General features: G+C 33.3%; 3 protein-coding genes across 5 annotated transcripts; 1 reads left to right on the forward strand and 2 right to left on the reverse strand.

Annotated features, from left to right (window-relative positions):
- The first annotated feature begins 865 nt into the window (after positions 1-865).
- Positions 866-1,906, forward strand: LOC123226239 (cyclin-dependent kinase F-4-like). The gene has a single exon (XM_044650770.1). It carries the CDS (start codon positions 866-868, stop codon positions 1,904-1,906), a length of 1,041 nt encoding a protein of 346 aa, XP_044506705.1.
- A 592-nt stretch (positions 1,907-2,498) lies between these two features.
- Positions 2,499-5,963, reverse strand: LOC123225844. The gene is made up of 7 exons (XM_044650145.1): positions 5,495-5,963; positions 5,062-5,274; positions 4,794-4,943; positions 4,145-4,264; positions 3,969-4,055; positions 3,361-3,803; positions 2,499-2,894 (listed from the first exon to the last, which is right to left on the reverse strand). Coding segments are annotated over exons 1-7 (1,404 nt in total). The 5' UTR covers positions 5,885-5,963; the 3' UTR covers positions 2,499-2,893.
- A 2,451-nt stretch (positions 5,964-8,414) lies between these two features.
- On the reverse strand, positions 8,415-10,834 carry LOC123225845 (transcription factor bHLH122-like). 3 transcript variants are annotated; one of them, XM_044650149.1, is made up of 7 exons: positions 10,712-10,834; positions 9,769-10,374; positions 9,287-9,585; positions 9,051-9,218; positions 8,884-8,949; positions 8,719-8,787; positions 8,415-8,650 (listed from the first exon to the last, which is right to left on the reverse strand). In XM_044650149.1, exons 2-7 carry the CDS (start codon positions 10,313-10,315, stop codon positions 8,594-8,596), a joined length of 1,206 nt encoding a protein of 401 aa, XP_044506084.1. In that variant the 5' UTR covers positions 10,316-10,374; positions 10,712-10,834; the 3' UTR covers positions 8,415-8,593. The 3 variants fall into 3 exon arrangements, with proteins under 3 accessions (XP_044506084.1, XP_044506082.1, XP_044506083.1); XM_044650147.1 differs by having other exon boundaries at positions 10,666-10,762; XM_044650148.1 differs by having other exon boundaries at positions 10,662-10,718.
- Positions 10,835-11,760: the final 926 nt, after the last annotated feature.

Consider the following 11,760-nt stretch of genomic DNA (forward strand, 5'->3'; position numbering starts at 1 on the left):
TGACTGATGACATGCAGATGAATTCCTGTCAATTAAGTAGAATACTAAGCACTCGCCGTCATTATGTTTGAGTGGGGTTTTATCTACTATATAGTTCAGCTAGAGCTTGGAAAATCAAGCAGCATGCCGGTAAATCCTGCATGCTCAAGAGAACTTGATCCTTGAACAGCATTGTCCCAAGTTATATCAATTAAATTTGTCGTAATAGTTTTGCAGTCAATTTTAGTTTTTATTTTATATGTTTACATCTTTACACAAGTTTATAAATACAAAAGACTTTTCTAGATGTTAGATATTGGATTAAAATGTTTAATTTGCAAATATTTGGTACCGGGTATATGATAATCTTAATTTTTGTTGTCTTCTTACTACAGATATTTTATAAGAGCCAAATTCCCAATGGAGAAGGAATTAGAAAATTGATACGACTTAATTTTTGTATAAGGAATGTTAAGCATATCCACGTGTGAGATGAAAACTTAACTTAAATCTCTCTTTTGATCATCTAAATTCTGTAAGAATCATAGTTGAATATCATTGGATTCAGCTGAGATAATGCATTCTTGTCCAACTCTAATTCCTAAATCTTTGACAGATTAGGAAACTTCATAGTCTTCTTTTTTGTTAATTGAGTCCAACACAAATTAATACTTAAAAAGATGACTGTTGATTATCGAATTTTAGTTACTAATCAAGCAATTGTAAAACTCTGATTTCTGAAACCTGAATGAAGTAGGAGAGTCATTATGATCTGTTATAAATACATGAAGATGTAATCTCAAATCTTCCTCCTAGTTTCACTTCTCTCTTTTTTAGTTTTTTTTTTTTTCCGCTAAGCACTTCTCTCTTCTTTTGTTTGATGACAATGGAGAATTTTCAGGCCATTCAGCCTGTTGGTGAGGGGGCTTATGGGGAAGTTTGGAAAGCTTTTGATCAGCGCTCGGGTGAGGTAGTTGCCATCAAGAAGTTACGAAGAAGTTATTATTCTTGGAAGGACTGCATGAATCTTAGAGAAGTAAAATCACTAAGCAAGATGAAGCATCCCAACATTGTCAAGCTTCAAGAAGTTATTAAACAACATGATTCTTTATACTTTGTCTTTGAGTACATGGAAACCAATCTTAATCGGATTATTCGTCAAAGGAAGTCTTTCTTCACAAACCTTGAGGTGAGAAGCTGGTGTTTTCAAATTCTTCTGGGTCTCAACCACATGCACCAGAAAGGTTATTTCCATCGTGACTTAAAGCCTGAAAACCTGCTTGTTTCTGAGAACGTAATGAAGATCGCTGATTTCGGGATGGTAAAGGAGATAGATTCTGAGCCATCGTACACTGAGTATGTTACAACTCGCTGGTATCGAGCACCTGAAGTGATATTAAAGTCTAGCAATTATAACAGCAAAGTTGATATGTGGGCTGTGGGTGCAATAATGGCTGAGATGTACGCATTGCATCCTATCTTTCCTGGAAAAGATGCAGCTGATCAGATGTTCAAGATTTGCAGAGTTTTAGGTTCTCCAACTCAGGAGACTTGGCCAGAAGGATTAGTTTTGGCAAGAAGTTTAGGCTATCAATTTCCAGAGTTACCGGGAGTTAACTTGTCAAAGTTCATGCCATCTGCAAGTGAGGATGCTATCAGTTTCATTTCATGGCTTTGTTCTTGGGATCCTTTAAAGAGGCCAACAGCTGCCCAAGCTTTACAGCATCCTTTCTTCAGGAATAATGGCTTCTGGGCTCCTGTTTCTTTTCTTGGTGCACCTCCAGGATTTGAAGTGCCAAGGAGAGCAATGAAGATGGAAAATAAGGTTTCAGATTTTGACAAAGTCATTGGTCCTCGGAAGTTGCAGTGTGCTGGGCGCCTGAAGCCGCATCTTATGATGAAGACAGGAGTAGGATTGCAATGCTGAAAGTAGAGTTACACTTTGAAAGAAAGAAATTCGATTTAGTTTCGGAAATTTTGTAACTTTGTTGTTATTTCGAATTTGAAAGAAAGCCACATCTTCTTAGTTTTTATTTCGAATTTGTTGTAAATTGTTTAGTTTGAAGCAATTTCAAATGGGTTCTTGAAATTTTGTGGAAACTTATCCAAATTCAGCAGGTCAATCAATGGTTCTGTGCAATTTGTTCATTGTTTGGGCTGAAGCCAGGTCAGAAGCTTGTTTGGTAATAATCAATTTTAGCCGAAACTCGTTCAATTTTACTACAAAAAGAGAAAAAGAAAAAAAAAAACTTCATAAAAAAAGAAATTGCGTTTATTTAAATTAGTCAAATAAATTTTAGGCTAGAGGTGAGGTTTCATCCACCATTGTTTACCTCTTTCCTAATATCACTATTTGTTAATTAAAATTTTAGTAATTTTTATTGATCTTCTCGGCTTCTTGCAACATTCTTCCTCAACAATTTGCACAGAAAGTCAAAAGAATTGCATTGCTCATACTGAAGACTATTTGTGATATCAGTTTGTCAAGCATCTATCCATAGGGTTCGACTTCGAAGATGATTGAATTATTTTTGTAACATTTAACAGGTTATGAATTTAAATATACTTGTGTTCCATTTCACAGTTTAGGCCAAACTTGGTCTCTACACATCATATATTATGTTCATTGCAGAGAGACTATTCTTGTCTCATAACAAATAAAAACTAAATGATCGTAATTTATAACTAGAAGAGGAAGATCCACTGTATCCATATCTAATGTGAAATCTCACAGCTCTGAGAGTCTTCGGAAACTAACTAGAACAATGACTGCAACAAATTTGTATATATATAGCAGTGCCAGGCCTTTCACCTTAATTATCTCCTCGGCATATTAGAACAGGAGGCCTTACACCTTCAAAATGCGAAAATACTTTGCATCACGAATCTTCCTCAAGCTGTTTTACCGCATTAACCTTGAAAACAAATAATGTCAGTACTCACCATGATTCATAGAGTTTGCATTAACCTTTCCACAAACCAAATATGTGATCAACTATATCATAGCTTGAATTATTCTGATCAATATCATCAAGAATCTGTCAACTGGACGTATCAATTACTATGTTTTATGAATTCAGATCTCCAATAATAAAAAATGCAAATAGAGATTTAGAAAAGGTCAATAAAACAAAAAATAAAATTGAATTGATGTTGTTTAAAGAATTAAGAAATTCTGAAGTTCCACATATTAGGTGTACTTCTAGTTCCTGGTTGTTGTACTAAATTCTATTTATGGACAAAATTTGTTCTAAAAGAAAATTATGATTTTTTTAGACTTGATTCCTGTATTAACTGAGACCAGGTGATAAAATCTCTATTTAGAAACTTGTTGCGATCAAACCAGAAGGCATTGAAACATCACAGCTGCATAGTACTTACTAAACCCATTTTCTCTGTGGAGCTGCATCCTTTGATGCAGTTTGAGGCCGCCTTCTACTCTTCTTGATATCTCCTCTTGCTGATGGCTGCTTTTGCCTCCAAGAAGAAACTGCACTGGAATTCTGGTTTGTAGAAATTTCTGTCAGGGGACTGACCCAACGAGAGCTTGTGCTCAAGTCAGTTGGCTTCACCGATAAACTAGAGAATTTCAGTGGAACTGACTTCTGTTTACTTGTCGAAGCAGAGTCAATATTCAGAATAGGTGTCCCAAGAACTTTAGGAGAAGGAACTTCTGGTTGATTTGCAGGGGGAGAATCAGAATCGGAAGAAGGGCTTGTAGTACTATCCATGTCATAAAGGAGGTTATCTGCCATGACTGGAAATTGCCAACTGTGAGAAGCTGATGCAGTTGAAGGTCTCTGAAGCCTAGTCAACTGCACTACCTGGAATTTGAAATAACAAAAAGAGTTGATCAGGCTACTGGATGAGGTGAATGGATAAGGTAGAGTACTTCAAGAAAATGAGAACCTTCTCAATCCAGGTGTCTATATTTTCAACTTATTTCCTAAAGTAAACATAATGCACTTGTTAGAATAGAATTCGCTCACCTTTTGTTCTAAAATCACCATGTCCTTCCTAAGTCTTGTAATTATAGTGTTCTTCCTCCGTATGATGTCTTCGAGCCCAGAGATCCTCTGTTATGAAGAAAAGGAAATAAGCTTGATTGATCAAAGGAGACAATACATGTAAAATTATGAAGGAATGATAAAAGATGTATTTTTACCTTTGAACCATTCGTGTTAGATGACTGGAGAAAATCAGTTAGCTCCCTTATGGTGGCATCCTTCTCTTCACACTCCTTCCTTAGATTGCTGATATCTTGTTCCATTGCAAAGTTGTTAATCTGCACAAATACACACCAGAAAATACAATATAAAAACATGATGATGTCACAGTTAGCATTACCTTTACTGTCCTTTTACCACGTCCTACTACATCATTAATTATTGCTTGATAATCAAGCCACAAATAAACAAACTTTGTTTCAATCCAGTTTGTATAATTCACCCGTTTGTTGCTCAATTGCAGGCACAGATAATAAAAGAACCGAAAATATCCATCAAACAGTTCTCTCCCAAGTCCCAACCATTCATCAGGATGCAATTCTAGGACCATCTAACTAAAACTAAGTAATTGCACACCAGCATCTTCATATGGCCAATTATGGTATATGATCTCTTTTAAGTAGGGCAAATAACATTCATATGGCCAATTGCATATAAGGACTTTACAAGATCAATTTGGAAAATTAAATAACAGTTTATACAGATCATTATATCAAAAAGTTCAGATATGATTAACATTTGATACTCAATCAAATCAAAGATAATGCAAAATCAATAAACCAGATAATGCTTCTGAAGTTCCATCACCTGAACTTCTAGACTTGATGTGATGCTCGAAGCCCAATCTGACAAATCAGACATGCGGCGCTCTTCCGGTTCCACCTCATCCATATGAGTCATTTTGTACTGCAGCATCTCATTCTCTTCCCCACTTGAAGCTTTCACAGCAGAGTTACCCTGTTACCAAATTTATATGACCAAAAAAAAAAAAAAACAGAAGTTTCTCAGCTCAGATAATCACAAACTGAATTAATAAATTAACATTACTACTAGAGCAGTAAATCTGAAATTTCACCATTAACCCATCAAAGAGGTGATGATGTTGATCACAAAGCCAACAACCACACTCAACAAAATTGATTTTATCGTCGCCAAAAGTTTCACCAGGTGCTGACTCTTCTTTCCCCTGAGATGGCATATTGGCCTTCATTTCTTTTAGGTCTTTTGCACAGTACAATTCTTCACAAAGACTGTCAAGTTTCTGCTGCATGCTCAGGAGCACTTGATCCTTGAAAAGCATTTGCACAATATCATTCAAAATAGCTTGAACTAAAAAAAATCGATAATAATCTTAAAAACAATCATGGGAATTTTTCAAAAAAAATAAAAGATGAAACACAAATAAAAATTGTAAATAATTAAATATTTATATATTTATGACACTAAAACGTCAACTTCAATGGAATTGTAAAACCCACTTAATAAGTTAGAAGTTCAAAAACACAGACCCCAAGTTCAACAGATTTTTTGAGTTGCGAAATGACCCGATTCTTCTTCGACTCAGCGGTGGCGACGCCGATCACGGCAACTATCAAGAACCTCTGAATGGGCGTAAACATCTCCCAAGCCGCGGCTTCCTCTCGGCTCAGGCCACCCTTTATGGCTTTAGCCGAGCTGGCTTCTTCAGCGTTTACAAGGCGTCCTTCTAAAGACACCCAAGCAAGCTTGGGAACCGCCGGAACCTTCCGGCGGGGCCGGGTGAAATGGCAGGAGAGGCGGCGAGGCGACGGCGAGGGAATGGCGGAAAATGCGGCAACAGAAACAAGGGACGGAGAGTGAAATGTTTGAGCGGAAACGGAGCCAAAACTGAAGCCGTGGTCATGGTCGTCGTCTTCCATGAAGAAAAACGAAAAACGAATTTTGAAATTTGTAGAGCGAGAGGAGAATTAAATGAGCTACTGTTATTTTATTGTATTGTTTCTTCCTTGTTTGGTTTTGTGAATTCAAATTCTTTTGATTTTGAGAGGGAAACCTTGAAACCAAGGAGGTCGTGAACGTTATTTTGGGCTCTCGCCACGTGTAATTCTTTGATTGGAAGTTTTTATTTTTATTTTTAGTAATATTATACATCCCTATATATACCATCACATAATTAAATTTTATTTTATCTTTAATTTAAAATTACTCAATTATATGATTATATATATTAAATATATTATTTATATATTTAAAATAAATATATATAATTTTATAACATTTTTGTAGTTATAAATTATAACCACGAAAAGAAATCTCCACATACTGCATATTCGTTTGTAATTTTTCACTTCATCCTCCAAAATAATGATATATTATATTTTCAGTGTAATATTTTATATATAAAAGTAATATATACAATTTTATATATAATAATAATATTTTATTATATAATTAAATATTTTTAAATTAAAAATAAAAAAATATTAATTATATAATAACGTATTATTATTTATAATTAAATTAGGTAATTATTTATATTTATAATTTTATTAATATTTTTATCTCTTTAAATAAATACATTGCCTTTCTTCTTTTCTTTTGTATATTGAATTTTAATTTAGTGGGTTTATGTATTGGGCTGCGGCCCAATCTAACCACCTAAGTGGGTTTCAATATTTTTTTTTAATATAAAATCCCACTTAAGTGGGACCTTCCCTTCACGTTAGTTTTATAATTATTATATTAAATAAAATCAAAATTTTAATTTTAAATATCATTAAAAAAAATTTAAATTCATATTATCTTATGCATAGAATCTTTTTTTTTATTATTTAAACTCATATTTTTTTCTTGTTTCAAGCTAATTCCCATAGGTAAATGTAGGATGTCCACTCCTTTAATACCATATAAAGTGACACATTACTTTGAGTGTGAATTTCCCTATATATATTGGATAAATTCTATGGATTATATATTTCATACTATAGGTATCATATTCAGATGGCAAATTATTAGTAACATAATAACAAATTTTAATTATACTTTCTAAATTTTATGGAAAAACAATTCCTAATTCCTATTGCTTAAACTATATTCTAAAAGCATATATAGGTATATGATAAAATTCATATTGATGATTTAAGTAAAGTTGACTTGGGTTTATGTCTGCTACATAGTTGACAATCTTGGGGCCAATTTGTAATTATCGAACCAACCAATAAATATGGGCCCCTATAAAAGAAGCTTCAAGTAAATTAGAAGGGTTCCCCACTTATGATAAAAGCCTTTGCAGCAATCAAACCCTACCCACATGACGGCTGTTATTGCGCCCACTCCCATCCCACCGCTCCCTGCCCTACCAAATTATACCACAAAAGGTCAAAATGGTCATTTCAGTTATAAATTTTAAAAAAATAATCCTATTATGGTATTAATATGAATAAATTATTGAGTGAAAACACAAAAAATATGAAAAATAAAAGTAGACAATAAAAGGGAGAGTGGCATAAGATATGACATGTCACACACTTCCAATTGAATTACGGCAGCACATATGATTGTCACTTAGCCCCATCCACCACCTTTAAATGCACATTTTCATTGAATTTATTAAAATTACATATACATATTTTTAAGTATATAAATAGATATACAGATGATATATTATCATGTAATTTCATAATTTTAAATTAAAGAAAAAATAAAAGCTAATTATAAAAAAATGTATATATATAACTTTGCTCTTTTAAATTAAATATAAAATAATATTCAATCATATGATAATACATCATCAGTGTACACAAATAATATGTCTACTATCTACCTAATTTTTATATATTATTAAAATTCTTATTTAAATAGACTTAATTATTGATCAAAATAATTATTTGGGTGTTAAAATTTGAAATTGAAATGATGGATAACAAACTTAAAGGTTAGTTGTTATCAAAGAGGGAGACCAAGGGAAAATGATTGAAACCTTACAAAGTATAATTAGAAGATGAATAGCTTAAGACCTAGCAATCACTTTGATTACTCAACACATGCCCAATACTTCGACGGAAACAAAAAGGAACATAAAACTAAAGATCCAATTTAGGCAACCAAAAAAAAAAAAAAGGTCTCTACTCTTGGAAAAGGTAAAGTGGGACAAGCCTTATTTATTCATATTAAGTAAATCACCTCTCTCATCCTTCAATCATATCATCAATTTAAGAGACAAATTTGGTATCCCCACAGTTTCTCATGCCACTTAAAATAGGACAATACTTGATGGCTCCCCGTTCTTTACTTCTTGACACAAAAGTATAAGGCTGAGCTCAACTCTCTTCTTATCTCTCACAACAACATAAAATTATCTGAACTTACAACTCAGAAATTAAACACTTGTCTAGCACTAACATGGAATTATTGATCATTTTTATATTACAATCTAAGGCTACTGGGTTCTGGATTTCAAGCGCTGGTTTCTGATAAATTTTGTTTAAAACCTACAGAAATATGCACATTACTATACAAATTGCTACTCAGAGTCAGAGATAGCTTTTAAGCTTTTAAGCTTCATTTTCGGTGAAGAGGGGAATATCTGTAGCTTTGCCTTTTCATCCTCGTTTGACGTTTCCTTTGTTTTATGGCTGCCGTGGGTTGCTTGAACACGTACACCTTGCACGGTTTTCAGAAAGTGCCTGAAAGATAAATGGAAAAATAATAAATAAAGCTTTGTCAATTTTGGGACTAGATGAGATCACGATACCTTCACTTGAGATTGAAGCTCTTTTACGTAATCTACAGCCAAATCTAGCATGTCTGCTGTGTTTGTTTGCTGCAAATTCAGAGGCAAAATTAGTTTCTAATTGAAGTAACTTCCAGGGGATTCTCAGATGCAGATGTTGGCATAAAAAATTTTGATTAACTTTACCTTGTCCATGTTTGGTACAAGATCTTGAAGTTTCCTCATGCGTTCACTTATTTTGGTTCTTCTCACCTGGAAAAAATGCAGATGAAGTTAAGACAAGTTCAGTTATGGAATACATGGGATCCTGAGAATCATCCAGATTGTTAAAATGGTGAAATTATGTACTGTACCCTCTCAGCAATGCTTCTGGGATGAGTTGCAAAGCCCCGCTTGGCTCGAATCTTGCAGGGCACAGAATCCTGGAGCTGTAAAAGCTTCTCTATTGATGTCAAATCTTTCGGTAAACTCAAGTGATGAGCCAACAGCAATGGCGGGCGGCGGTTTCGGGCTTCCAAATTCTGTGCAACAAATAGTACATCAATTTCTGATCATAAAGTTTATGAGCTTAACGAATAAAATATTTTACCTCAGTGTCAGCTTCACTAAATCCAGAAATAGTCCTGTCTTCTTCCGTAAGTCTTTTCGCTTCACTGAAATTTTCTGAAATCATCGAAGAAGATTTCTCCCAGGAATCGCGGAAACCGGTTGAATAATTATTGTGACGCCCCTGATCGAAACTCTCACTGTTGCCCGTATTTCCCATTTCAGCTATAGGACTCATTGGCCCAGAAGAAACCGGTGGCCTGCCTGCAGAAGAAAATGATGCCTCTCTGTTTGTGCTATTTCCGCTGCCATAGTCTTCCATGCCTTTCATCACGACATAGCCTGCCAGTTTGGCCAAGAATTATGAAACAAGAAACTGTAAAATGCTATAATAAGCATCAAAAGCAAGAACTAGAAATAAAAATTTAGAAACTCTACAGGAAACAACTTCATTTATTGCCTGTAATTTTTGTTTTAACTCATAGTTTCCAAGAAGCTAAACAAAGAAATGAAGGCTGAACACACCGTTTTCAATGCTAATATTGTTGAAAAGCCCTGCAGGAGAGCTGCTGTGGCGTATGAGATTTGAACTGTTACCACTGCCACTCATCTTCATGGGCGGTGGCGGAAAACGATCTACGCCAACTGAATTCATGGCTCCATAATCCATTTCTAAGCTGGAAGAATTCTGATTCTGCAAGTTCTGTTGGGACTGGCTCTGATAAAAATTCTGAGGTGTAGAGCAAAAATTTCTCTGTTGATTATTTAACGGAGGAAGAGCACTTTGTCTCGGCTGTAGAGGGTCCACCATCTTTTCCGCCGCTGGCGACTGTTGCCGGGTGATTCCAAGACTTTGTTCTGATGAATTTGATAAAAATTTATTGAAAATTCGTTCGGTTTCAGGACTGGAGCCCTTAAAGAAGTCTTCACAGAAATCTCCGTCTAAGAAATTTGAGAAGTATGTACTCGGCGCTGATTGGTAACGTGTCAAGCCTGAGTTAGTCTGCCGCTGGTGGTGCTGCAGCTGGTGATCGTAGAGATGGTGATGGTTCTGTTGAAGATCTGACTCCATTTTTTTCCTGTTGAAGTTCTTTAACTTAGATCAAACTTCAGAGTACCATTGAAATAACGCTGAAAAAGAGAGAAAAAAACAAATTAAAAACAGAAGTGAGAAAGTTTTAACAAAAAAAAAAAAGTTGAGATTTCGATAACCACAAAAGGATTAAGAATCAAATCTGGAAACAGCCCACTTTCATAAACTTGAATCTGAATCACTCAACTGAAAAAGATAACAATAACAACAAAAAGTGGCCACTCAAAAAGAGGAATATTATCATATCAAAAACCCCCCAAAAAAAAACAAAAACAATAATAGAACAATAACATGAACCCAACAAAGAAGAAAGAAGGAAACTAACTCACTCTCTCCTCATTATCTTATCTAAATAATCACTTTTTCTTTCAGTTCCTCTGGTGTTAGTGCTTTTGTTGTAGCTGCTATTCTTGGCAGAGGCTGAACAGAGAAAGTGAAATAAAAAAGCCAAAAAAAAAAAAAAAAGTATTTATCTTAGTTTGTCTGTCTGACGTGTTCAGGAGGGCAGATGTGGTGGGAACCAGAAATATAATTATTTTATAAATTTATTTCCTTAGTTTTTGGACTTTAATGCCTTTGTATTCCACAGAAATATTTTGTAACATAGGTATTAGTATTTTATAAATATAATATAAATAAAAATATTATATTATTAATTTTTAATTTTTAAAAATATTTATGATATTTTTTAAAATAATGATTTATTAATTAAAATTTTTATTATTTTATTTTTTAAAAATTGTATCACACAATATAATATGATATTGATATATAATATAAAAATTAAATTTTTGATATATAATACAATATATTATTTGATTATCATTTAATCAATAAATAATTATAATATTTTTAAATATATAATTAGATGAATAAATAATATATTATTATATAATTAAATATTATACTATTTTTAAATAAAATTTATTTAATTATATAATAATATAATAACGACATGTAACTGTGTACGGAAAATTAAGTGATCCATATAATTTGCAAGGCACACCACAGTGTATGCGTATGCATTTGAAGATTGTGAGGGCATCCAATTCCAAACACAATTTATTTAGTTTTATCTTTGAATGTTCGCTAAGATGACTTAATGAATGTGGCACTCAAGGTATTAAAATGACTATTCTACCCCTCCTGTCTTGAACAACAGATGCATTAATGTGCAAAAATAAAATAAATTCCTCCAAAAGTTTGGGAGAAATCGAACAAAATTATTATTTTTATAATTTGAAATATTATTAGATAAATATTTAATACTTAATAATTAAGAGCTGAGTATCCTTATAGTTGAATAATAATTTGCTTGCAATAAAATTATTTATATAATTTTTATATATAAATAATAATATATTATTATATAATTTAATAACACTATTATTTATTTTGTACCATGGAGAGGCTGCCATTGGTTG

This window comes from Mangifera indica, chromosome 9, assembly GCF_011075055.1.
Source record: "Mangifera indica cultivar Alphonso chromosome 9, CATAS_Mindica_2.1, whole genome shotgun sequence".
NCBI classification, from domain to species: Eukaryota; Viridiplantae; Streptophyta; class Magnoliopsida; order Sapindales; family Anacardiaceae; genus Mangifera; species Mangifera indica.